This window comes from Ascaphus truei, chromosome 3, assembly GCF_040206685.1.
Source record: "Ascaphus truei isolate aAscTru1 chromosome 3, aAscTru1.hap1, whole genome shotgun sequence".
Lineage (NCBI taxonomy): Eukaryota > Metazoa > Chordata > Amphibia > Anura > Ascaphidae > Ascaphus > Ascaphus truei.
In genome coordinates, this window is record NC_134485.1 from 430,245,536 (window position 1) to 430,272,863 (window position 27,328).

Here is a 27,328-nt window from a genome sequence, read left to right on the forward strand (position 1 = left end):
AGGAACAAATCCTAACTAAGTCTGCTGGTCAGAAAGCGTATCGCACAGCAGATGCTAATGCCAATTATCGACTATGGGGACATAGTATATGGCTCGGCACCTGAAACCCACCTTAGCAAACTTGACACCCTCTACAATTCAATATGCCGTTTTGTTCTCCAATGCAACTACAACACACATCACTGCGATATGCTCAAAAAACTAGACTGGTCATCACTCGAGTCTAGGCGCAAAGTTAATCTTTCCTTCAAATACTTTCTGGGCAAGCTACCCGTCTATCTGAACAAGCTCCTCACCCCTACCACACGCAGCACTTATCATCTGAGATCTGACTCCAAAAGACTGTTCATGGTCCCAAGGTTCAACAAAGTATCCGGCCGCTCCTCCTTCTCTTACCGTGCACCCCAAAACTGGAACGACCGGAGACTCTCACAGCCGCCACTAGTCTAAATTCTTTCAAAACTAAAGCTGTCTCACATTTTAATCTGGCAGGTAACTGTTACATACGCCTATAATATATATTATCTCTAACTGTGCATGCAATGTCTTTATATATAATGTATAGCCCTGTTCATTTATGTAACTATGTATTGTAACCATGTATTTGTCATCTAAACTCTATGCCCAGGACATACCTGAAAACGAGAGGTAGCTCTCAATGTATTACTTACGTAATAATCCCTGAAGAACAGGGCATTACTGGCCAATAATGCCCTGTTCTGAGGGGATTATTACTATTATAGGCTAAATGTAGGCTTATTTTCAAAAAAAATTTAAATTTTCATAAAAAAGATAAATTTTTGTAGTCATATTAATTTTTATCAGCATGATTGTCTACATTCTTATGCTTTTATTAAAAGGAAATTTTACATACACAGACCCCTCTATACACACACACACACACACACACACACACACTCTCTCTGCAACCCCCCTCTATATACACACACTCTGCAGTCCCCCCTACACACTGTGCAGCCCCCTCCCCTACACCAACAAAACACACTGCAGCGTTCCTCCACCCTCTACACTCATAAAACACACGCCGCAGCCTCCCTTTACACTCACAAAACACAGAAACACACTGCAGACACACACACAAACACACCAAAACACACTCTGCAGCCCTCCTCCACCATCTACTCCCACTGACACACACACACACACACACACACACACACACACACACACACACACACACACACTGCAGCCCCCCTCTACACCCACAAAATACACTGCAGACGCACCAACAAAACAGACTGCTGCCCACTCTACATCCATAAAACACACACCAGCAGCCCCCCTCTACACCCACAGCAGCCCCCATGTAACCCCCCCCCCCCACACACACACACAAACCACTCTGCACCCCTCCTCCACCCACAAAATATACACACACTGCAGACACACACAAACCAACAGACTCTGCCAGCTCTACATCTACAAAACACACACTCCAGACACACACACAAAACACTCTTTACTCCTCCGCTACACACAAAACACACACTGCAGCCCCTCCCCCCCCCCCCTGCACCTACCAAACTCAACAAAACAGACTCTGCCATCTCTACATCCAAAAAACTGTGAATGAAAATTGAAAGCCGATTGGCTTAAAAACTTGGCAGGGCGACAAAAATTCCGGGCCATTACTGATTGGATAAAATTCTGGGCATTATCCAATCAGAGCGCAACGGTTTCAATAATGCCTGGAATTTAACAGCTTTAGCCTATAATTCCTGGTAACACATTTTATAAATAAATAAATGTTATAAAGAAAACATATTTAACCTGCAAGCGGATACATTCCAATGGGCAGTACATGGATCCGCAAAAATATGACCAGGAAAATCAGATACACAAATAGACTTTTTTTGCAATTTCTTTGTAGTGTCTTTAGAACATCAGGCAAAAAAAAAAGAAAGATGTTCAAATAAATGCAATATGAGGTGTGTGCAGACTGGATTTTAAATGTTTGAATACTACACGTGTAACATGGTATGTCCCATAATACCTCTTTTCCCCACAGTGTATCTGTGATGTAAGTCCCTAGTAGGTTCAGGGCCTTCATGGGTTAATCTATGGGCCATTGACACCCCTTTCCGCCCACTTGCAAGTGATGAAAGTAAGGTGGTGACTCATGGCCTGTGTAAGCCTATCAGTAATGGGTATAGTCCATGAGCCCGTCCCTTCCTGAAGCTAACCAGTGGGTGTAGCAAAGTTAAATCAGTCTTGCTCTGCCTGCTTAGGAGAGAGCATGGGCTGTCAGACTCTCTCATGGTGCGGTGAGCTCGCCCACCTCAGGCCTAAGGGCCTGAGGACCACCAAGACTCAAGGCTCCATACTATCGGGGCAAGCACCATCCAGAAGTCCTGGGACTTTGGACCTCAACAACTATGCTGTGTGAAGAGCTGCTGCAGCATGTCCAATAAATCTACTTGTTCACTATACCTCTGCCTGGGTGTCAGTTCCTGGGCAGGAGGGGTTAGGAGTGTTTCGGTGGGAGCCGACATCCTGCATTCCAGGAGCCCATCACATCTGGAGGTGCTGAACCATGAGCAAGAACCCAGAGACCACCCAAAAGCCTGTCCTATTGCCCCTTACCATCACGGCTACTCAGATCTCCTGAACCAGCAGGTATGCCTCAACACCACACTAAGGCTAAGGTCCCGCTTGCCTCAGACCACGTGCCCACACTGCAGACAGGCGGCACGTGGAGAGGCACTTGACCGCTATATGCGGTCTGTAGGGAGCGGGAGGGGGGCGGGAGCGGGGGGGGGGGGCGTGGTTTTGACGGTCAAAATTTTTCCATGTCTGAGATGAGACGGTGGTGCCGTGGTGCCGTCCACCCCCCCCCCCCCACCACCACCCCACACACAACACATACATACATATACAGACACACACTTTTCCTCCGCAGCTCCTTCCCTGCTCCCCTCCAAAGCCGCCTCCCTTCCGTAGCTCCATACCTCCCCTCCTTCCCTCATTGGCTGACCGCCACACCACGTGACGCGTCAGAGCTGCAAATCACTAGGAGCTTGCAGCATCGGCCAGCTGACGCGTCGGAAGGAGCCAGCGGGGACCTCCAGACTGCAGGAAAGGGGCTGGTGGCCCGCTGCCGGACGCAGCGGGACCAAAGCCTAAGACAGTAAAGCAGTCCTTCTCTTTGAGGGGGGAGTGGGGGTGCATGGGTTACACATTTTGTAGTAGACCATCTTATTCAAAGAAGTGAGCAAAAACAAGTGAAGAGGCATATAAATAGTATCCTGGGTGGATGTAAACTCCATGACAATAATTATAGGCTGCTGTTTTTTTAATTGAGATGTTTGAAGTGTTTACTTTTGCTCTTCTACATTTTATATGTATATTTTCCATTCATGTGGCGTCAACAACATTGCACAAAAGAGAATACTATGCAGGGAATGACCGCTGCAATCCCAGGTACAGGATGCACAGGGAAGGACCGCTGCAATCCCAGGTACAGGAGGCACAGGAAAGGCACGATGCAATCCTAGTATAGGATAGATACACAGGGAAGGCCCGCTGCAATCCCAGGTACAGGATACACAGGGAAGGCCCGCTGCTATCCCAGGTACAGGAGACACAGGGAAGGCCCGCTGCTATCCCAGGCACAGGATACACAGGGAAGGCCCGCTGCTATCCCAGGTACAGGAGACACAGGGAAGGCCCGCTGCTATCCCAGGTACAGGAGACACAGGGAAGGCCCGCTGCTATCCCAGGCACAGGATACACAGGGAAGGCCCGCTGCTATCCCAGGTACAGGAGACACAGGGAAGGCCCGCTGCAATCCCAAACAGGATACACAGGGAAGGCCTGCCGCAATCCCAGGTACAGGATACACAGGGAATGCACGCTGCAATCCCAGGTACAGGAGGCACAGGGAAGGCCCGCTGCTATCCCAGGTACAGGAGACACAGGGAAGGCCCGCTGCTATCCCAGGTACAGGAGACACAGGGAAGGCCCGCTGCTATCCCAGGTACAGGAGACACAGGGAAGGCCCGCTGCTATCCCAGGTACAGGATACACAGGGAAGGCCCGCTGCTATCCCAGGTACAGGATACACAGAAAAGGCCCGCTGCAATCCCAGGCACAGGATACACAGGGAAGGCCCGCTGCTATCCCAGGTACAGGAGACACAGGGAAGGCCCGCTGCAATCCCAAACAGGATACACAGGGAAGGCCCGCTGCTATCCCAGGTACAGGAGACACAGGGAAGGCCCGCTGCTATCCCAGGTACAGGATACACAGGGAATGCACGCTGCAATCCCAGGTACAGGAGGCACAGGGAAGGCCCGCTGCTATCCCAGGTACAGGAGACACAGGGAAGGCCCGCTGCAATCCCAGGTACAGGAGACACAGGGAAGGCCCGCTGCTATCCCAGGTACAGGAGACACAGGGAAGGCCCGCTGCTATCCCAGGTACAGGAGACACAGGGAAGGCCCGCTGCTATCCCAGGTACAGGAGACACAGGGAAGGCCCGCTGCAATCCCAGTTACAGGAGACACAGGGAAGGCCCGCTGCAATCCCAGTTACAGGAGACACAGGGAAGGCCCGCTGCAATCCCAAACAGGATACACAGGGAAGGCCCGCTGCAATCCCAGTTACAGGAGACACAGGGAAGGCCCGCCGCAATCCCAAGTACAGGATACACAGGGAATGCACGCTGCAATCCCAGGTACAGGAGGCACAGGGAAGGCCCGCTGCTATCCCAGGTACAGGAGACACAGGGAAGGCCCGCTGCTATCCCAGGTACAGGAGACACAGGGAAGGCCCGCTGCTATCCCAGGTACAGGAGACACAGGGAAGGCCCGCTGCTATCCCAGGCACAGGATACACAGGGAAGGCCCGCTGCTATCCCAGGTACAGGAGACACAGGGAAGGCCCGCTGCAATCCCAAACAGGATACACAGGGAAGGCCCGCTGCTATCCCAGGTACAGGAGACACAGGGAAGGCCCGCTGCTATCCCAGGTACAGGATACACAGGGAATGCACGCTGCAATCCCAGGTACAGGAGGCACAGGGAAGGCCCGCTGCTATCCCAGGTACAGGAGACACAGGGAAGGCCCGCTGCAATCCCAGGTACAGGAGACACAGGGAAGGCCCGCTGCTATCCCAGGTACAGGAGACACAGGGAAGGCCCGCTGCTATCCCAGGTACAGGAGACACAGGGAAGGCCCGCTGCTATCCCAGGTACAGGAGACACAGGGAAGGCCCGCTGCAATCCCAGTTACAGGAGACACAGGGAAGGCCCGCTGCAATCCCAGTTACAGGAGACACAGGGAAGGCCCGCTGCAATCCCAAACAGGATACACAGGGAAGGCCCGCTGCTATCCCAGGTACAGGATACACAGGGAATGCCCGCTGCTATCCCAGGTACAGGATACACAGGGAAGGCCCGCTGCAATCCCAGTTACAGGAGACACAGGGAAGGCCCGCTGCTATCCCAGGTACAGGATACACAGGGAAGGCCCGCTGCTATCCCAGGTACAGGATACACAGGGAATGCCCGCTGCTATCCCAGGTACAGGATACACAGGGAAGGCCCGCTGCTATCCCAGGTACAGGAGACACAGGGAAGGCCCGCCGCAATCCCAAGTACAGGATACACAGGGAATGCACGCTGCAATCCCAGGTACAGGACACACAGAAAAGGCCCGCTGCTATCCCAGGTACAGGAGACACAGGGAAGGCCCGCTGCAATCCCAGGTACAGGATACACAGGGAAGGCCCGCTGCAATCCCAAGTACAGGATACACAGGGAATGCACGCTGCAATCCCAGGTACAGGACACACAGAAAAGGCCCGCTGCAATCCCAGGTACAGGATACACAGGGAATGCACGCTGCAATCCCAGGTACAGGATAAATAAAAAAGGAAGAGTAGAGGCTCCACGAATTTTATAAATGCAATAATTTATTGAAGCCAAATAAAGTGTCAAGGACAAAGGCTGCTGTGACAGCAAAACGTTGGATACTTTATTTGTCTTCAATAAATTATTGCATTTATAAAATCCATGGAGCCTCTACTCTTCCTTTTTGTGTTACCAGGCAGTAATACATTGAGAGTTGCCTATTGTTTACAAATATGTCCTGGGCACAGAGTTATGATGACAATACATGGTTACATTAAGTGAGCAGGGTTATTGAGTTGGAGCAGCCTGTAGGAGAGGTCAGATCGGATGCCACACATGCACTTTTTAGGGTAAACCAAGCTTGAGTGATTTTATTCTCCACAAAACAGCAACTAAACAATAGGGCTACTGCCCCTTTAAGGCAAAAACACAAAATCATAAAACCAAAACCTACTCCTTTCAGGAGACTGACTAAATATTAGTGTGGCCCTTTCTATCTGACTGGCTGGGTAGGCCAGTTACCAGTCCAAAACTTATAACCACAATATTTAGGGAACAATATAGAAAGTCTTAACTGTGTGTTCTGGTCCGGCGTCTCCGATATCTCCAGGCACTTAAGATGCAGGCGGTGAAGTCCTGCTGCTCCCAGGAAGTCTTTTTGCCCTTCTCTGGTACAGGCTTCTCTGCTGGGTGAGGCTGTGGGTTCCTCACGGTTGCCAGGCAAAATCTTCTGGTCAATTCTTCCAAAAGAACCAGAGGAGCGCAGCTTGCAGCCATGTAAAATAAGAAAGCTGTGTGTGCTGAGCACGCGCATAGTAAGTGAAACTTCTTTGTTTTTTGTCACAGAAATCTTATTTGTGATAGTGATGTTTTTAATTAAAAATCACAAAACAATTTCACTTCCAAAACACAAAAGTTTGACACATGTTTTAGCTATATGCACATCTATATTAATAGTAACTGAATTCTTTGTGTCTGCGTGGGTCAGTCAGTGTGTGTGTGTGTCTGCGTGAGTCAGTGTGTGTGTGTGTCTGCGTGAGTCAGTGTGTGTGTGTGTGTGTCTGCGTGTGTCAGTCAGTGTGTGTGTGTGTGTGTCTCTCTGTGGTGTGTATGTCTCTCTCTGTGACCTACCCCCACCACGACGTAGCTGCGGACACGGGGAACTCTGTCTGAGTCTCCCCCCCCCCGGTCGAGCTGTGGGCTGTGTTTCCTGCTGCAGCCAGCCCCCCAGCGGAGGTACGGGACATGGGAGGTGCTCGACAGCGGGGGAGTAGGCACATCACTTGGGGGCGCTGTTCGGCGCATCACTGGGGTGTGTGTGTATCAGTCTGTGTCAGTGAGTGAGCGTGTACGTGTGTCAGTCAGTGAGTGAGTGTGTATCAGTCTGTGTCAGTGAGTGAGCGTGTACGTGTGTCAGTCAGTGAGTGAGTGTGTATCAGTCTGTGTCAGTGAGTGAGCGTGTACGTGTGTCAGTCAGTGAGTGAGCGTGTACGTGTGTCAGTCAGTGAGTGAGTGTGTACGTGTGTCAGTCAGTGAGTGAGTGTGTACGTGTGTCAGTCAGTGAGGGAGTGTGTACGTGTGTCAGTCAGTGAGTGAGTGTGTACGTGTGTCAGTCAGTGAGTGAGTGTGTACGTGTGTCAGTCAGTGAGGGAGTGTGTACGTGTGTCAGTCAGTGAGTGTGTACGTGTGTCAGTCAGTGAGTGAATGTGTACGTGTGTCAGTCAGTGAGTGAGTGTGTACGTGTGTCAGTCAGTGAGTGAGTGTGTACGTGTGTCAGTCAGTAAGTGAGTGAGTGTGTACGTGTGTCAGTCAGTGAGTGAGTGTGTATGTGTGTCAGTTAGTGAGTGAGTGTGTACGTGTGTCAGTTAGTGAGTGAGTGTGTACGTGTGTCAGTCAGTGAGTGAGTGTATACGTGAGTGAGTGTGTACGTGTGTCAGTCAGTGAGTGAGTGTGTACGTGCGTCAGTCAGTGAGTGAGTGTGTACGTGTGTCAGTCAGTAAGTGAGTGTACGTGTGTCAGTCAGTAAGTGAGTGTACGTGTGTCAGTCAGTGAGTGAGTGTACCTGTGTCAGTCAGTGAGTGAGTGAGTGTGTACGTGTGTCAGTCAGTGAGTGAGTGTGTACGTGTGTCAGTTAGTGAGTGAGTGTGTACGTGTGTCAGTTAGTGAGTGAGTGTGTACGTGTGTCAGTCAGTGAGTGAGTGTGTACGTGAGTGAGTGTGTACGTGTGTCAGTCAGTGAGTGAGTGTATACGTGAGTGAGTGTGTACGTGCGTCAGTCAGTGAGTGAGTGTGTACGTGCGTCAGTCAGTGAGTGAGTGTGTACATGCGTCAGTCAGTGAGTGCGTGTGTACGTGCGTCAGTCAGTGAGTGCGTGTGTACGTGCGTCAGTCAGTGAGTGCGTGTGTACGTGCAGCAGTCAGTGAGTGCGTGTGTACGTGCGTCAGTCAGTGAGTGCATGTGTACGTGCATCAGTCAGTGAGTGCATGTGTACGTGCGTCAGTCAGTGAGTGCGTGTATATATATATATATATACTGCATTACAATTCATGAATTTATGCCATCTGGTAGACACGCGAAGCATTGCAGCCTATTAAATCCTAATCATTATCATTTAACAGATCAGCCGCCCGTCAGCCAGGCATGAACCCAGGCTGGGAAGGCAAACACAACGGGGCTTGTCAGAGGTGAGGAGCGGCGCATTCCAGGTATCTGCCAGGTACATACCGGGTATTTGCTCGAATAAAGTGTGTCGGTGCAGTATAAGGTGAATATAAATCTCGTGCAGGGCTCACAAATGGCTACTCACATAAAAGCAGTCAAAAGGAGCAGTCATCCGACTTAGGGGGTGGATGTTCCCAGTGATTAATGCAGCAACTACCAGCAGACAATCTCCAAACAAAGAGAGAAACAGACGGCAAGTATATTGATAAAGGCAAAATACAAATGGAGGCTTACACTTGGGATGGAATAAGACAGCGTGATCAGTAGCGGGTGGCAGGTACACAGTGGGTCGCGATCTACCGTGTGCCGCGTGGTTCTCCGCTCCTCTGGAACACTTCCGCATGCACGCCGGGGGCTCGCGTCACTTCCGGTGCGTCTGAGACCTCCGGACTCGATGGTAAGGGGGCGTTCTCGGTGTTCTCTCTGGATCCGTCTGACTCCATCTTATTCCATCCCAAGTGTAAGCCTCCATTTGTATTTTGCCTTTATCAATATACTTGCCGTCTGTTTCTCTCTTTGTTTGGAGAGTGTCTGCTGGTAGTTGCTGCATTAATCACTGGGAACATCCACCCCCTAAGTCGGATGACTGCTCCTTTTGACTGCTTTTATGTGAGTAGCCATTTGTGAGCCCTGCACGAGATTTATATTCACCTTATATGACATTGCTACACTATGTGATGTCCCTTTATTTTACATGGCTGCAAGCTGCGCTCCTCTGGTTCTTTTGGAAGAATTGAGCATGCAAGGCTAGTGAAACAGTCTCATACCAAGGGTTGAGTGTATCTGTTAAGCCTCTTATTTTTTGAGCACTTATAGTTCACAATTTTATAGGTTGTCACTTATATTTTGGCACTTATTAATTATTCATACATTTTTTTCACATATAATTTGTGCACAATTATTTTGGGTTTGTTAGAGCGCTATTGAGCACTTTTTCTGTTATAAAATCTTCTGGTCAACCAGCACGGGCCCCTGCGGGCGGGAGCTCGGTCTGTGATCCCCATAAGGCCTTGGCCATGTTACGTGCTTGCTGGCGGAAGCGTGATAACGCGCGCTCCCGCTCAGCACAGCCCCTACAGCCGCAATTAGAGCGGCTTTAGTAGGGGCTCACCTGCGCTTCCGTGCGCTTGCGGAAGCGCAGGTCTTAGGGGAATTTAAAATCCCCCCGCTTGCCGGCGCGACAGGCCGGTCACGTGAGCGGTTCGCCCAATGAGGGCGAACCAGCTCCGTGACGTCACTGGCTCGCCCCCGGCCAGTGACGCGCCCGCCCCCGGCCCGCCCCCTGACGGCGCGTGCGGTAAGCAACCACAAGGCCAGGGAAAGCACCCGCTTTCCCTGCGCCTCAGCGCGCCTCAGCTCGCCAGCAGGGAGCATGGCCGAGGCCTAACAGACTCCAAACAGGGACACTGACAGCAGCAATTCCTGGTTTTTATACCTATTCAGACAGGAGTTTCACACACCCGCTGCATGAAACTGACACCAGTGCAGTTTGGAAAGGGAGCTAACCTCTGCACTCCCTTCCAGTTATACATTAATTATAAAGACATTGCATGCACAGTGAGAGATAATTAAGTAATAATCCCCTCAGAACAGGGCATTATTGGCCAGTAATGCCCTGTTCTGAGGGGATTATTACTATTATAGGCTAAATGTAGGCTTATTTCATAAATAATAGACACTTTTGTATAGTTAAATAGATTTTTTTATTAAAATAAAATGGTAAATACATGAAACCCTCTATATACACTTACACTGCAGCTATCTATATCCACACACTACCGCCCCCTCTGTGTACACACACAGCAGCTCACACACACACACACACACACACACACACACACACACACACACACACACACACACACACACACACACACACAAAACAGCACACCACACACAACACAGTGCCTCTACACACACACACACACACACACACACTGGAGCTCTAGACACACAACACAGCACCTCCTCTACACTCACTACACAGCACCTCTTCACACACAGCAGCAGCTCTACACTAACAAACTCTGCTGCTACACACACATGCTACACCCATAAACACTGCTACTGACACACACACACACACACTGGAGCTCTATACACACACACACATCAGCTCTACACTCACACAAACTGCTGCTACACATACAACAGCACAACACACACACACACTGCAGCCACAATAAAAAATGCAGCCACTTACTAAACTTTGCACTCTCCCCCCCAGCTCTACACACAACACAGCACCTCTACACCCGCCCTCCCCACACAAACACACAACACTGCACCTCTATACACAACACACTTACTTCTTTGCAGTCTCTCAGCACCCCCCCCCCCCCCATTCAACTGAATCTGCTCAGAAAATCTCATTCAGCTCGGGAGGGGGAGGAGTCAAACCGTGGCTGATACTTTTTTACCAATCCCCTGCCATGTCTCAGAGCTTTTACTTAATGCAAACCAATCCCCTGCCATGTCTCAGCTGTTCTGAAAGCTGATTGGCTGGAAATAAACAGATTGAAAACTGCATTTTGCAAGCTGCTGAAATTCAGGGCATTACTGTGGATAATGCCCGGAATTTTAACCAATCAGAGAGCAGGGTTTTCAATAATGCCCTGAATTTTACTGCTTTAGCCTATAATATATATTATAGGCGTATGTAACAGTTACAGACCACATTAAAATGTGAGACAGCTTAAGTTTTGAAAAGAATTGGACTGGTGGCAGGTTTGAGAGTCTCAGGTAGATTGTTCAGTAAATGGCAGTGCTTGGTCACAATGGGTGGTAGGAGCGACTGTGGGTGTGGGACAGCAACCATGAAGCCAGGCTATTGACATGCTTCATTCAGAAGGTGTGTTTATGACTTAATGGCGCTTGGTGTATACGGAGTGTGAGGGAGTTCCACATGTAAGGAGCAGTGAGGGGAAAGGGTTTATGGCGAGAGAGAACAGTAGAGGTGAAAGGGCTGGAAAGAAGACAGTTATGAGCAGAGCACAAGAGACAAGCTGGGACATAACGAGACATCAAAGCTGCTACTGCAAAGTATGTACTGTAGGGAGGAGCAGACAAGTCGAGAGCCTCGAAGGTGAGAAAGAACTCTATGGGTTATCCAGAACTTGATTGGAAGTCAGAAGAGGGATTTAAGAAGGAAATAATCAGAGACTCCTGCAGCTAGAACCAGATCACTTTTCAGAAGTTTGGATAGATTACAAAGGAGAAAGTTGCGAGTCAAGGACTTCTGTTAGTAGAAGGTTACAATAATCCAGATGGGGAGGGACAGGGCATGGATTAGAGCTTTAGCAGTAGAGTGAAATTGGAAAGGGTGAGTCTTAATGTTACAGAGACAAAAGCAACATGTTTTAGCCGGAGCATGAATGAAGGAGGGGGGCAAGAAAAATGTCACTTCGAGCCAATGTTCTGTGGTGGCATGAAACAGTAGCATATCTGAAGCCTATAGATAGGGCCAAATAATTTAATTCCTTCAACTCAAAGGGCATGATTCAATATTATCAGGTGCTGAGTATTTGGTTTGGAAAATATGGAATCAGGACCAAAGTGTTAATTAAGTAGCATTGTGGAGAAGATTACTGAAGGACTATAACTACAGTCACATATATTCAATTCCTCTTAGCAATTTAGGTAGTTATTTCCAACTAAGACTTTGTGATTTTTTCAATATTTTTTCAAATACAGTGACTAAATCAGTCTTTGAATTATTCAAGTAGGTGTAAAATGTCATTAAAGATTGAATCTGGGTATATCACAGCGGTGTTTGGAAATGTTGTATCTAGATTTGGATATATTAAGCTGTTTGCATACTGAGGACAATGGCTTGACATGAAAGTTCGGTGTTAAATAGTAACCCGTAGAGTCCGCTCAGGAGTTTGAGGGACTGAGGGATACCTTGCAGTGAGAAAGTGCTGAAACTGACATAGATATTCTTTAAGAAGCATGAAACAGCCGATAGCGTTAAAGAAAGCAACTTTCAGCACCAAACAGTTGCAGAAGACGTGGGTTATATTGGACACATATTCCTAATACTCCGTTTTATCCCTTTTCCGGACAAATTTATGGACTGGTAATTGATTGCTTTTTTATAAAATCAGCACAGTAACATTGACATAATTACCAAGTCTAAACACCATTAATTACCAAGCCTAAACATCAGCTCAAGTGTACGTAAAACATTACAATTCTTCAGCGCAGTTTCCTCACTATGCTTTTATCCTCAAATATATTTCTAAGCGATTAAATGACCAGTTATTCGAGACATTTGGAGGTATGTTGTCTATTAATTAGCGTACAGTACATTCAACACATTTTCTAATGGGATGTATATTTCAATGAACAGAAAACGGTCAAACTTGCGCTCATCCATTCATAGAAGAGCACAGTGTTGTTTCAACAGGGGTTCCACCTCCTAGGAGATCTCGGGTTCCCTGGGTACGTGGGGTTCAACCCGGAGACACTCTACACCCCTGAAGCGGCATCTGTCACAAACAGAGTAGGGTCACAGGTCACGCAGGAGTTATGCACCCTGAGGCCCGGAAGTCCGCATCTCTCATTGCCACGCTAACCCGAGAGAGACCGAGTCGGAACTACAGCCAGTGACGCGCCCATACGGACACTCTCGAGACGCACAATCCAGCCAGTTGTGGTTTCAGCTGAAAGGCTCTCTGCCGGTCTTCAATCATGGACGTGCGTCAAGCCACTAGACGGCGGAGTAACCCCTCACGGCAGACCGGAGTAGACCCCAGCGGCAGTCCAGGACTCCTTGGCGACATACATGTCTGTTGTATGCCTACTTGTGAGTAGGATTTCAATTTCTCCCTCCGGATCACCAAGACCTCGACTTGAATATTTTTTAATTGTTTATAATAAATTTGATACCTTTTCATCTACCTGTCTGCAATTAAATAGCAGATCTTTCACGTCCACCTCTATCTCTCTTCCCTCCCCCCCCCCCCCATTCTTTTGTGTCAGGATTTCCCCTTGTAGTTCACAATGTATTAGTCTGGCAGTATGTATGTTTCACTTTTTTTCCCATACCCTGATGCACATCTGTCTTCATCATACTCCGAGTTACCGGAGCCAAGGTCATTCATCGAAAGGATCTCCGACACCATATTGGTTTAATTGCCCTAATTATTGGATATATTATCTCTATCTTTGAGTGGTTCGTGGACTTTTTTTGCACATACCTGTAGTAGCTCCGGATGAATCCTATTTCTCTACAGCACTTTATCTGGGTCAATCAGAGAACTATACCCGGCAGGCACTCTTAAACTAATTGCACTTTACATTGTATGCACCGATTGTCATTGTTCTGGTTATATTAGCTTGCACTGTATCGAGACCCCTGTTTGCACCTGTTTTGCCCCCACATTAATGGTAACGCGTCACACTATATTTTGCACATCCGGAGACCCCCTGCTTCAATCCTGTAATAAAAAATGGGGGGAGGGGCCGAAACGGCTTGGATTGCCTCTTTAAGGATATCCCCGCTTCAGCACAGTTGGTGCAGTTGTAGACTCAGCCACTGATTGAGCCACCTGTCCTGAAGCCGGGATATCCTGAAAACCTGACCTGTTGGGGGCCCTTCAGGACGGGAGTTGCCCTCCCCTGTCGCGGAGAAAACGTGAGATTTGAAATCTCATACACTATAAACCATTGTTGGTCAGATAAAAGAGTACTTATTTGTATGTTTTATTATCCCTCTCCTACATGAATAATGGCAGGAATTCTGCTTACAGCTGTGTCCTTGAATGATACAGAATGGATTCTGGCACAGCCATTGTCACAAGATATATTAGCAATACTCTGTTGCGATGTCAAATTATTGTTTAAAAAAAATTAAATTAAAAAAAGCATTTTAAGTAATTTCTTTGAAGTAGCTATATTCTACAAAGGTCGTATTTACATTTACCAAGCTTCTTCAGTGTTGTCGTGCAAGAAGTTGTCAGTACTTCTGATCACAAAGGCTTTTTTTGCATAGAATTAGCCTCTAAAAATATTGGACATTTAGAGGGAAAAATAAGCATATTTTTCATCACTACACTGACAGTGTTTGATTGTTTTTTACCCAAATTGTAGCCATTTCGTGAACCTCTTTATAAAGTCTGTGAAGAATTGTTAACTGTAAAAGGCAGAAACTGGCTAGTTTAAGAAAGTGAGGGGACAAATGTTCTCTTGCCATTTATTCTGAGGTCCAAAAGGTGGTGATGAATAATTCTCATCGCCAATTAAGTTGTCTAAGCAATTTCATTGTCTTTCTGCCGGCCCAAGAGAATGAAAATAGCAATTTCCTAAAACTCACATTTGACCCAAAGCGGACAAATGTTCGGGGTCACTTTACTTGAAAAGCAATTTTCTTACTCAATCATTTCCTTAAACGCAATCATTTCATTAACAAGCCAAATACTATAATGCTAAGAATGGTTTAAAGCTGCAGTTCAAGCAATATCCTACATGTGTGTTTTTTTAATAAATCAGTTCTGTAGTAAGAAAAAATACTTTTAGCATTTTCTGTTTTTAAAAAAACAACTTTGAAAGACCAATTTTCTTGTATTCTATTTGAACAAGCATCCTTGTTGCTGTAGCAAACATTTACGTTCCCCATTTTTAAAGATGTCGCCAAACTTCGCCGATCACTAGACGGAGAACGAATTGACCGGCAGCTATGCAGTTCTTTAGGTAATTAGAGATTGCCCACATGAAACTATTGAAGTAAAAAAAAAAAAACGGGAGCTTGAACTGCAGCTTTAAGAGTCAGTAAGGGCTTACTACTGTATAAACTTGTAATATTTAGAAGTCTCTGTTAAAATGGGACCTTGTGTGACCATGGCTGTCTTAACAGCATTATAGGCCCCCGGGCAAAGCAGTGCACTGGGCCCTGCCAACTCTCCGCTACAAGTCGTAATTTTTCTCCTTCTACCGAGTTAGCGGGAGATTTGAATGTTGAGGCGGGTGATCGGAAAATTAGTGTTAAATTCTGGTCTGTGCATAGATTAGCGGGGGGCCCCTATGCTCGTGGGCCCCCCGGACAACTGCCCAGCGTGCCCATGCATTAAGACGGCACTGTGTGTGACGACTCCAAGGAATGTGTAAAATCAGTACAACTACTGGACTCAATGTGACATGCTAAATGATATACTGTAGTCGCAACATTAAAATACATCGTTAACAAACAAAAATGAGTAAATCAGAGACCGTTGAAAGTGAAAACCCTGACAAAGGTAAGAAAAAAGAAAAGCTTCAAAGAGCAACATGGTACGCTGGCTAATGTGGAAGATAATGGCGAGATAAAAACTAAAATGTACACTCCGGAGAATAGGAACAAAGACAGAAAACCCCGTATTACAAGATGAAAAGGTAAACCTTGGAACAAACCGTAACGCCAAAGACTACATAATACGCTTCAATCCTGTCCTTGCCACCCTTGTTAAATGTGGATTCCATAGGTTCATAGTTCCCATTTGGCACCCAAATTTGATCTGAAATATTTGTGGATTTCCTGTCAACAGTGATGGTTTAATATTTCTACGGTTATAAACCACAAGTAGACTTTTTCAGTCACGCAAGTTATGTTTTTTTTTAATTTTCTGCCCTAGTGACGGTAATTGACTTCCTGTAATAAGCTGCGTGGTCTCTCATTGGAACGACGTTGCAGGACTGAACAAACTGTGTGGATCTGATTAGAAGGATAGGATAGGTGATGGAGAGGTGTGGTGAATGGAACACGTTCAGGGCAGGGGAACAGTGGGGAACCTCGTGGATCTGTACTGGGACCTGTGCTCTTTAATATCTTTATTAGTAACATTGCAAATGGTCTGGAGGGGAAATATTACCTTTATGCAGATGATACAAAAATCTCTGACAGGGTTGACCCTCCAGGAAAGGGGTGAACAAAATAAACTAATGATTTTGGTAGGTTGGAGGACCAGTCACAAGTGTGGCAACTACAATATAACGCCAAAGCGTGCAGAATAATGCACTTGGGTCACAAAAATCCCAACTACTATAGAGCAAAGGAACCTGTGAGTGATTATTTCAGAAGACGTAAAATATACTAACTATGTAACAAAGCTATGCAGAAAGCCAGCAGGATGTTGGGGTGTATAGGGGGCGGTGTGAGCAGCAGAGTGGCGGTGATTCCACTTTATAGATAATTGGTGAGACCTCCCCTGGAATCCTGTGTTCAGTTGTGGAGACCATATCTCCAGAAAGGACATACACTGGAGATCGTGCAAAGAAGGTCTACTAAAATAGTGCATGATCTACAGCATAAGACGTATCAGAAAGAGTCAAGGACCTTAATATGGACACTTCAGAGGATAGAAGCGAGAGGGGAGATGTGATGGCACCTTGTATATACCGTACATATAGGGTTTCAGCAAAGTACAGGATGGAAGCTTATTTCAAAGAATGATCAGTGCTAGGAGGTCGTTTTCTGGCGCTGAAGGGTGGCAGATAAGGGGAAATGTGAGGAAGTGAAAGGGAGGTGGACCTGTGGAATAGACACCCAACAGAGGTGGTAGGGGCCAATACAGGAGTACTCAACTCCAGTCCTCAAGCCCCACCCACAGGTCAGGTTTTCAGGATATCCCAGCTTCAGCACAGGTGGCTCAATCGAAGACTGGGCCTCTGATTGAGCCACCTGTGCTGAAGCTGGGATATCCTGACCTGTTGGGGGGCTTGAGGACTGGAGCTGAGCTCCCCTGGGCCAAAACACTGAAGGAATTGAAACATGCTCGGGATAGACATAAGACTATCCAAAATACGAAAGAAAGTCAAGGATCAAATAGGGTGTGAGGTGTTACAGCAGGTAGGTAGAGGTATATCTGGCACACTTTTTTACTTGTACAGACATAATCAGCTGCCGGTGCTCACAGAGAGCTTGCTGGGTACCTGTGTGTTTGTTAACTTTGCCCGGCTGGTCTCAGCTGTTTTGGAGGGTAGTGGCTCCTCCCACCCAGGGGTTAAAGCTTGCCCCTCCCCACTGTCCAGGTAAGCAGGTTTTCTTTGCATGCAGCTGGTTGCGACAGGTTCTATGCCAGGACCATCCTTCCTCTAATTATAGAGGTAAATAAGGATTTAATCAGTTAGTGTTAGGACCTGCGATATTATGGTCATACGCTTTACGCATTACACGCTTTGGCCAAATTACCCTTTTTTCAAGAGATATATAGTTATTTCACTGTGTATTTTTGTCACATTGGATGTTGCTCTGGACTTCTTTGTCTCTTGTTTTATACAATTAGCCACGCCAAGTAGTACTCCTTTGACACTTATACGCATATATATATATATAATATATATATATATATATATATATATATATAATATATATATATATATATATATATATATATATATATATATATATATATATTGTGGTAATTATGGGGGGTATAAAAAAAATGAGAGCTTGTTGGGTATCTGTGTGTTCATTACAAGAATCATAATGAAATTAAATGCTATTACACAAAGTCAAGGGAAATAATTTCCTCAAGGTCATGAATAGTTGCCATTTTTAGAAGTGCAGTGTAACAAAGACATATCCCTGTTTAAGTAAAACTGCCTATAAATGCTCTGAGGAATCCAGCAGGGAGCTGGTTAATTGCAGCCAGTCAATTAACCAGGCTTCACCTGTCTAATCAGAGCTCTAGAAAAGCCTCCTGTGGGAAACGGCTAGAAGATTCCTTAGAACACAACTGTGCGGACACAGGACAGAGACACACCTTAGCACACAAGGGTGCTGACACGCCTTAGCACAAAAGGATGCTGACACGCCTTAGCACACAAGGGTGCTGACACGCCTTAGCACACAAGGGTGCTGACACAGGAGAGCAGAGAAGCCTGCACAAAGACTCCTTAGCACACAACTGTGCTGACAAAGGAGAGCAAAGACAGAGAAGAGAGTCTTGAAGCACATACAAAAGCTGTGTGCTGACAGGAGACTTCCTGGGAGCAGCAGGACTGAAACGCCTGCATCTGGAGATGCCGGACCAACACAGTCAGATAAGACTTTCTTATACAGTATATTACTCCCTGATAAATATGTTATATGGTTTTGGACTGGGAACTGGCCTATCCAGCCAGTCACAGATAGTTAGGGCATGTACTGTCTATTTAGTCTCCAAAGTGGAGTAGGTGTTTGTTTATTTTGTTTTTGTATGCTGTACAGTGTTTAAAGGGACAGGCTCAATAAAGCCATGTGTTAATTTCACCCAAATTGGTCTCCATTAGTGTACCTCTGCACACATCTCCTACATGCAGTCCATCTGGTTACCGGATTTCATGACAGTAATAACCCATCTATGCCCCCTACCACAATAGGACAGCCTACAGGCACGGGCTCTGCTCATATTACATACTGGTCATGGGATTCTTGAAGTCACATGGCTAAATATACACATAAAAACCAAGAACAACTAAAAGTTAACAATTATTCAGAAAAAAAAAATGGTGTTTGTTTTACCGTAATCCACCACAAAACGGAGAACGAAATCTTTGCTCGAAAATCTTTATTGCACCAACACCACCGATATTTAAACCAATGGAAATTACCAGAATCAGCTAACTTTGCAGGGTTCTAATATACCACCAAATTACTCCAAAATGCAGGCAACATGCCTTTGGAAATTAAACATAAGTGCCATGTTAATGGCTGTACCAAGGAGGCGGTTTGTTTTCATACGATAACTGCATTCAATCTGGGAGAGTTTTACAAATCCCTTTCATTTCAAACTCTTTGATTTCGGTTTCAGTCTGGCCTAAAACTGCTCAGTAGTTTTCCGAATAATGCACCGCTGTTATATATATATATGGCTTTGCACTTGAAATCAGGTTGTGTACTATAATGAGATGCACAGATAAACAAGTGTACATACTTTTTATTTTAAGTCTTTGCTGCTTGTGAAACAGTACAACGCAAATAATTCACGATCGAGATTGACGGGTCGCTCGCAAAATCATCTCTAATAACAAAATCATTTACCCCCAGGGGTTCTGGACTCCAGTCCTCAAGCCCCCCTCTCCCCCACCCCCAAACAGGTAAGATTTTCAGGATATCCCTGCTTCAGCACAGGTGGCTCAATCTGTCCCTGCTTCAGCACAGGTGGCTCAATCAGTCCCTGCTTCAGCACAGGTGGCTCGATCAGAGGCTCAGTTTTTGACTGAGCCTCTGATTGAGCCTCCTGCGCTGAAGCTAGCATAGCCTTAAAACCTGACCTGTTGGGGGGGAGTGGGGGGAGAGGGGGTTGAGGAACTGGAGTTGAGCACCCCTGATTTAAAGGGTTACTCAGTGAATAGTATCTTTTCTCCTTTTTTTGACTGCACCAAAACATTGGCCGGTTCTTTCTTAACGGCTTAGTCGCTTTAAATTATATTCCTACAGGACTGGTCTTTTCCACAAGTTGCAGTTACTGTATTCGGCAGCCAAAGCAAAATGAAACGAATGTAAACGTCATATGGACCAGGAACCCAGCTCCGTTACGCTGGTGCAGCGGGTCGAGGTGCCGGCTGCAAGGTGGAGAGCAGAATCAAAATTCTTATTGCCGGATTAGGTAGGAGGGGGAAGCTGATTCTGCTCTGCTACCCAGCGCGTGATACGGTTACTAATAGCCAGAGACACCAGTGAAGAAGAAGGGAAGGGGGGGGGGGGGGGGGGGCAAGCTGCGACACTCCTGAGCACTGCACCATGCGCCTCTAATTAAATCCCAGCATCAACCCGAAAAGTCAGGAGGTCACTTTAAAAACGAAAGAAGCGGTTGACTTCTGATTTAGCCATATATCTGGCAACACGGGCAGGAAACGCACAAACGTTATATTTCAGTCCTGTGATATTCACACATCGGGAGATGCGACTATTTTTGAAGTCCTGCAGCAAGACATTAAAGGGGCAGTTCCCACCCCCTGCTGGTTTATTTTTAACCACCTCAGGATTTTTTTTAAAGCTTGGGTGGGAAGTAGGGGGTCGCACACTGGCTCACTTGCACACAGACACACTTGCACGCTGACATGCTGCACGCTGCACACTCGCACACTGGCACGCTGCACACTCGCACGGTGGCACACTCGCATGCTGGCAAACTCGCATGCTGGCACACACACACTGACACACTCACACACTGGCACACTTGCACGCTGGCACACTGGCACATAATTGCACACTGGCACACACACACACACTGGCACACTGGCATGCTGCACACTTGCACATTGGCACGGTGGCACACTCGCACGCTGGCACACACTGACACACTCACACTCTGGCACACTCGCACGCTGACACACTCGCACACTGACACATGCACAGGCAAGTAATGGCCAGAAATCTCGCCCCCTGCAGCCTGGCACAATAGGGCTTTAGCAGGAGAGGGAGACAGGGAAGAGGAGAGGGAGAAATGTAGGATACTGCGTATTGATTTATATACCTTCCAATGGATAAACCTATACTCCCCATAGAGAGACGGTCTAGGATGTTTTGTCGTGGCCGGTGTGCCACAACCAAATTGCCGCTGGCATTTAGCCGCCACTCACATCGCCGCAGGGACATCTCACCACCAAGATAAACCCCTAACCTTACCCTAAATATCCCTAATACTAACACTTCTCCCTACCCTAAAAACCTTAACCCCGTACCCTAAAACCACCGACCCAAAACCCCTTACCCTAAACACTTACCCCAAAACCCCTTACCCCAAAACCCCTTACCCAAAAACCCCCGACCCAGAACCCCTTACCCTAAAACCCTTACCCTAAAACCCCCGACCCAGAACCCCTTACCCTAAAACGCCTTACCCTCCTTACCCTAAACACTTACCCTAAAACCCCTTACCCTGAAAACTTACCCTAAAACCCCTTACCCTAAAACCCCCGACCCAAAACCCAGACCCAAAACCCCTTACCCAGAACCCCTCACCCCAAAACCCCCGACCCTCCTTACCCTAAAACCCCTTACCCTAAACACTTACCCTAAAACTCCTTACCCCAAAATCCCTTACCTCAAAACCCCCGACCCTCCTTACCCTAAACACTTACCCTAAAACTCCTTACCCCAAAATCCCTTACCTCAAAACCCCCGACCCTCCTTACCCTAAACACTTACCCTAAAAGCCCCAAACCAAAACCCCTTACCCTAATTCCCTACCCTCAAAACCTAACCCCTTACCCAAAACCCCTACCCTAACCACTAAAACCCCTTAAGTAAACTTAACCTATTGACGAAACGGTCGGCGGCTGAGCGCCCTGTGGCAGAGTGGCTGCGGAGAAACCTATGATCACACCTGATATCCCCAAAATACACTGTACACTGTATGCCAAGTCATAACCTGTCCATATATGTGGCATACTTCCATTGGCAGATTTCTCGGGTATCTCAGCTGTGTGGGCTCTCTCTCCCACAGTCATTTACTCTCACTCCCAACCTCCCTCTCTATGCAACGATAATTCTTAATGAATACGGCGAAAACACCAGATTTTTATCACGTCAAATCGCATGCCCCTTTTTGATCACTTTTGCATTGGCAATATCAGGGTTTAATGGATAGGCGTCTCTTCTGCCCTCTGGGGGAAGATAATATATATATGCAGATGAGCATACAGTTGTATTTGCATATTTGCTTTCCTGTGGAGGGTTTTTGTCTCTTTTTTTACTCACCATAACTTAACTCAGTATTATGGTATAGCCCAGGGGGGCGCAAACTTTTTTCCCTGCGCCCCCCTGACGGCTGTCCCCTCACTCCCGCGCCCCCCCCCCAACCCCAATTTACCCGCGCTCCGGCGTAATGACGTCACGTTGCCATAGCAACGTGACGTCACATGACCTCGCTGCGTCATTTTGACGCCGCGTTGCCATGGCGCCGCAGGGAGGAAGCAGCCGGAGCCACGGTAAGTTAAGTTTACAGAGGCCCTGCAGCTCCCCCGGCACTTAATTTAAGTGCCTTCGGGAAGCGCGCGGGGCCTCTGTAAACCCCGCGCCCCCCGTCGGCAGTGTCGCGCCCCCCCTGGGGGTCGCGCCCCACAGTTTGCGCACCGCTGGTATAGCCTATCCCATAGCCTCTTTTGCATACCCAGTCAATCAACCCCACACTGATGAGATCCATTAAGGTCGAAACAGCTGTCTGTGGGTGGTTTTCTGGGTATGCACCTTAACCCTGGCTGTGCTCAAAGCTGTGACCATGCAGAAATGAGCACACAGTGCCACATTTTGCCTCAAAAACCATTTTTAACATGGTTCCCTATAGGCTTAAGCTTGCGCATGTCATTTCCCAGAATCCCTTGCTGCAGTGGAAGTGCTGTATGCTGGGTGATAATGGTGAAAGGCGGGGTTGCAGACCTGCCTAAGACATGCAGATGAGCAAACAGTTGTATTTGCATATATATATATACAAACACATACACGTACCTATTATCAATGCAATCATCATTTACATCCTAAATTGCCTGTGCGCTGCCCAACACAAATATTTCCATATTCTGGCTCGTATTGTCGTATATTTACACATTTACCAGATAAATATTGCCGAACCGGGAAATCTCTTACCAGATAAACCTCGTGCGTTGATGAAGCTCCATCCGGAGATCTGAAAAGGCGTGTTGATACTTGCAACGATATAAAAAGGATACATTCGTATAGCTCCAGTCCGTGTCCCGATGGCCAGTACTTTCTGAACTGGGTCAAAAGCGAAAGCAGTGGGTTGATATGGAAAGCCGTGGCGGACCGTCTGAAAGACACAGACACAAATAGGAACAATGGATCATTATTTCCATCAAGTACAAAACAGGTTAACTCTTCACAACGTTTGGAATATTACACACATCATTTCTCTTGCAATCAATTCCAAGTTGAATTGCATTTTTTGTTTTATTGAAATGACAATTTTCCATTAGTCTTCACTTCCGATATCAAAAAACATCAAGAAAAATCAAATACAGCTTCTTCTTTTTTTTGTATTTCGCATAGAAATTCGATTAAAAAAAACCAAAACCATTTTATGGTGCTTGTTACAAAGTGTTCCACCTTCACCATGAGACTAGCGTGTGGAAGCACGTCAGACACATGTTACTGTGTGCACGAAACTAGCAGCGGCGGGGGGGGTCACAAAACTAGGAGCGGCGGGGGGGTTACAGGACTAGGAGCGGCGGGGGGGTTACAGGACTAGGAGTGGCGGGGGGGTTACAGGACTAGGAGCGGCGGGGGGTCACCGAACTATGAGCGGCGGGGGGTCACAGAACTATGAGCGGCGGGGGTCACAGAACTAGGAGCGGCGGGGGGTCACCGAACTAGGAGCGGCGGGGGGGTCACAGAACTAGGAGCGGCGGGGGGTCACAGGACTAGGAGCGGCGGGGGGGTCACAGAACTAGGAGCGGCGGGGGGTCACAGAACTAGGAGCGGCGGGGGGTCACAGAACTAGGAGCGGCGGGGGATCACAGAACTAGGAGCGGCGGGGGATCTCAGAACTAGGAGCGGCGGGGGGTCACAGAACTAGGAGCGGCGGGGGGTCACAGAACTAGGAGCGGCGGGGGGTCACAGAACTAGGAGCGGCGGGGGGTCACAGAACTAGGAGCGGTGGGGGGTCACAGAACTAGGAGCGGTGGGGGGTCACAGAACTAGGAGCGGCGGGGGGTCACAGAACTAGGAGCGGCGGGGGGTCACAGAACTAGGAGCGGCGGGGGGTCACAGAACTAGGAGCGGCGGGGGTTCACACAACTAGGAGCGGCGGGGGGTCACAGGACTAGGAGCGGCGGGGGGTCACAGAACTAGGAGCGGCGGAGGATCACAGAACTAGGAGCGGCGGGGGGTCACAGAACTAGGAGCGGCGGGAGGTCACAGAACTAGGAGCGGCGGGAGGTTACAGGACTAGGAGCGGCGGGGGGGTCACAGAACTAGGAGCGGCGGGGGGGTCACAGAACTAGGAGCGTCGGGGGGGTCACAGAACTAGGAGCGGCGGGGGGGTCACAGAACTAGGAGCGGCGGGGGGGTCACAGGACTAGGAGCGGCGGGGGGGTCACAGAACTAGGAGCGGCGGGGGGGTCACAGAACTAGGAGCGGCGGGGGATCACAGAACTAGGAGCGGCGGGGGATCATAGAACTAGGAGCGGCGGGAGGTTACAGGACTAGGAGCGGCAGGGGGTCACAGAACTAGGAGCGGCGGGGGGTCACAGAACTAGGAGCGGCGGGGGGTCACAGAACTAGGAGCGGCGGGGGGGTCACAGAACTAGGAGCGGTGGGGGGGTCACAGAACTAGGAGCGGCGGGGGGTCACAGAACTAGGAGCGGCGGGGGGGTCACAGAACTAGGAGCGGCGGGGGGTCACAGGACTAGGAGCGGCGGGGGGTTACAGAACTAGGAGCGGCAGGGGGGTCACAGAACTAGGAGCGGCGGGGGGTCACAGAACTAGGAGCGGCGGGGGGGTCACAGAACTAGGAGCGGCGGGGGGTCACAGAACTAGGAGCGGTGGGGGGGAGGTCACAGAACTAGGAGCGGCGGGGGGGAGGTCACAGAACTAGGAGCGGCGGGGGGTCACAGAACTAGGAGCGGCGGGAGGTTACAGAACTAGGAGCGGCGGGAGGTTACAGGACTAGGAGCGGCGGGGGGGTCACAGAACTAGGAGCGGCGGGGGGTCACAGGACTAGGAGCGGCGGGGGGGTCACAGAACTAGGAGCGGCGGGGGGTCACAGAACTAGGAGCGGCGGGGGGTCACAGAACTAGGAGCGGCGGGGGGTCACAGAACTAGGAGCGGCGGGGGGTCACAGAACTAGGAGCGGCGGGGGTTCACACAACTAGGAGCGGCGGGGGGTCACAGGACTAGGAGCGGCGGGGGGGTCACAGAACTAGGAGCGGCGGGGGGTCACAGAACTAGGAGCGGCGGGGGGGTCACAGAACTAGGAGCGGCGGGGGGTCACAGGACTAGGAGCGGTGGGGGGTTACAGAACTAGGAGCGGCAGGGGGGTCACAGAACTAGGAGCGGCGGGGGGTCACAGAACTAGGAGCGGTGGGGGGGTCACAGAACTAGGAGCGGCGGGGGGTCACAGAACTAGGAGCGGCGGGGGGGAGGTCACAGAACTAGGAGCGGCGGGGGGGAGGTCACAGAACTAGGAGCGGCAGGGGGTCACAGAACTAGGAGCGGCGGGAGGTTACAGAACTAGGAGCGGCGGGAGGTTACAGGACTAGGAGCGGCGGGGGGGTCACAGAACTAGGAGCTGCGGGGGGTCACAGGACTAGGAGCGGCGGGGGGGTCACAGAACTAGGAGCGGCGGGGGGTCACAGAACTAGGAGCGGCGGGGGGTCACAGAACTAGGAGCGGCGGGGGATCACAGAACTAGGAGCGGCGGGGGGTCACAGAACTAGGAGCGGCGGGAGGTCACAGAACTAGGAGCGGCGGGAGGTTACAGGACTAGGAGCGGCGGGGGGGTCACAGAACTAGGAGCGGCGGGGGGGTCACAGAACTAGGAGCGGCGGGGGGGTCACAGAACTAGGAGCGGCGGGGGGGTCACAGAACTAGGAGCGGCGGGGGGTCACAGGACTAGGAGTGGCGGGGGGGTCACAGAACTAGGAGCGGCGGGGGGGTCACAGAACTAGGAGCGGCGGGGGATCACAGAACTAGGAGCGGCGGGGGATCACAGAACTAGGAGCGGCGGGAGTTTACAGGACTAGGAGCGGCGGGGGGTCACAGAACTAGGAGCGGCGGGGGTCACAGAACTAGGAGCGGCGGGGGGTCACAGAACTAGGAGCGGCGGGGGGGTCACAGAACTAGGAGCGGCGGGAGGTTACAGAACTAGGAGCGGCGGGAGGTTACAGGACTAGGAGCGGCGGGGGGGTCACAGAACTAGGAGCTGCGGGGGGTCACAGGACTAGGAGCGGCGGGGGGGTCACAGAACTAGGAGCGGCGGGGGGTCACAGAACTAGGAGCGGCGGGGGGTCACAGAACTAGGAGCGGCGGGGGATCACAGAACTAGGAGCGGCGGGGGGTCACAGAACTAGGAGCGGCGGGAGGTCACAGAACTAGGAGCGGCGGGAGGTTACAGGACTAGGAGCGGCGGGGGGGTCACAGAACTAGGAGCGGCGGGGGGGTCACAGAACTAGGAGCGGCGGGGGGGTCACAGAACTAGGAGCGGCGGGGGGGTCACAGAACTAGGAGCGGCGGGGGGTCACAGGACTAGGAGTGGCGGGGTGGTCACAGAACTAGGAGCGGCGGGGGGGTCACAGAACTAGGAGCGGCGGGGGATCACAGAACTAGGAGCGGCGGGGGATCACAGAACTAGGAGCGGCGGGAGTTTACAGGACTAGGAGCGGCGGGGGGTCACAGAACTAGGAGCGGCGGGGGTCACAGAACTAGGAGCGGCGGGGGGTCACAGAACTAGGAGCGGCGGGGGGGTCACAGAACTAGGAGCGGCGGGGGGGTCACAGAACTAGGAGCGGCGGGGGGGTCACAGAACTAGGAGCGGCGGGGGGGTCACAGGACTAGGAGCAGCGGGGGGGTCACAGAACTAGGAGCGGCGGGGGGGTCACAGAACTAGGAGCGGCGGGGGATCACAGAACTAGGAGCGGCAGGGGGTCACAGAACTAGGAGCGGCGGGGGGTCACAGAACTAGGAGCGGCGGGGGATCACAGAACTAGGAGCGGCGGGGGGGTCACAGAACTAGGAGCGGCGGGGGATCACAGAACTAGGAGCGGCGGGAGGTTACAGGACTAGGAGCGGCGGGGGGGTCACAGAACTAGGAGCGGCGG

At 49.7% G+C, this 27,328-nt stretch overlaps 1 protein-coding gene across 4 annotated transcripts in view; it reads right to left on the bottom strand.

Annotated features, from left to right (window-relative positions):
* Positions 1-27,328, bottom strand: part of STXBP5L (syntaxin binding protein 5L) — a 575,500-nt gene that overhangs the window by 466,795 nt on the left and 81,377 nt on the right. For all 4 annotated transcript variants that reach the window (XM_075592898.1, XM_075592896.1, XM_075592897.1 and 1 more), the window contains exon 2: positions 23,225-23,322. In XM_075592898.1, the coding sequence (XP_075449013.1) occupies positions 23,225-23,322 (98 nt within the window). The remainder of the gene's footprint in view (positions 1-23,224; positions 23,323-27,328) is intronic.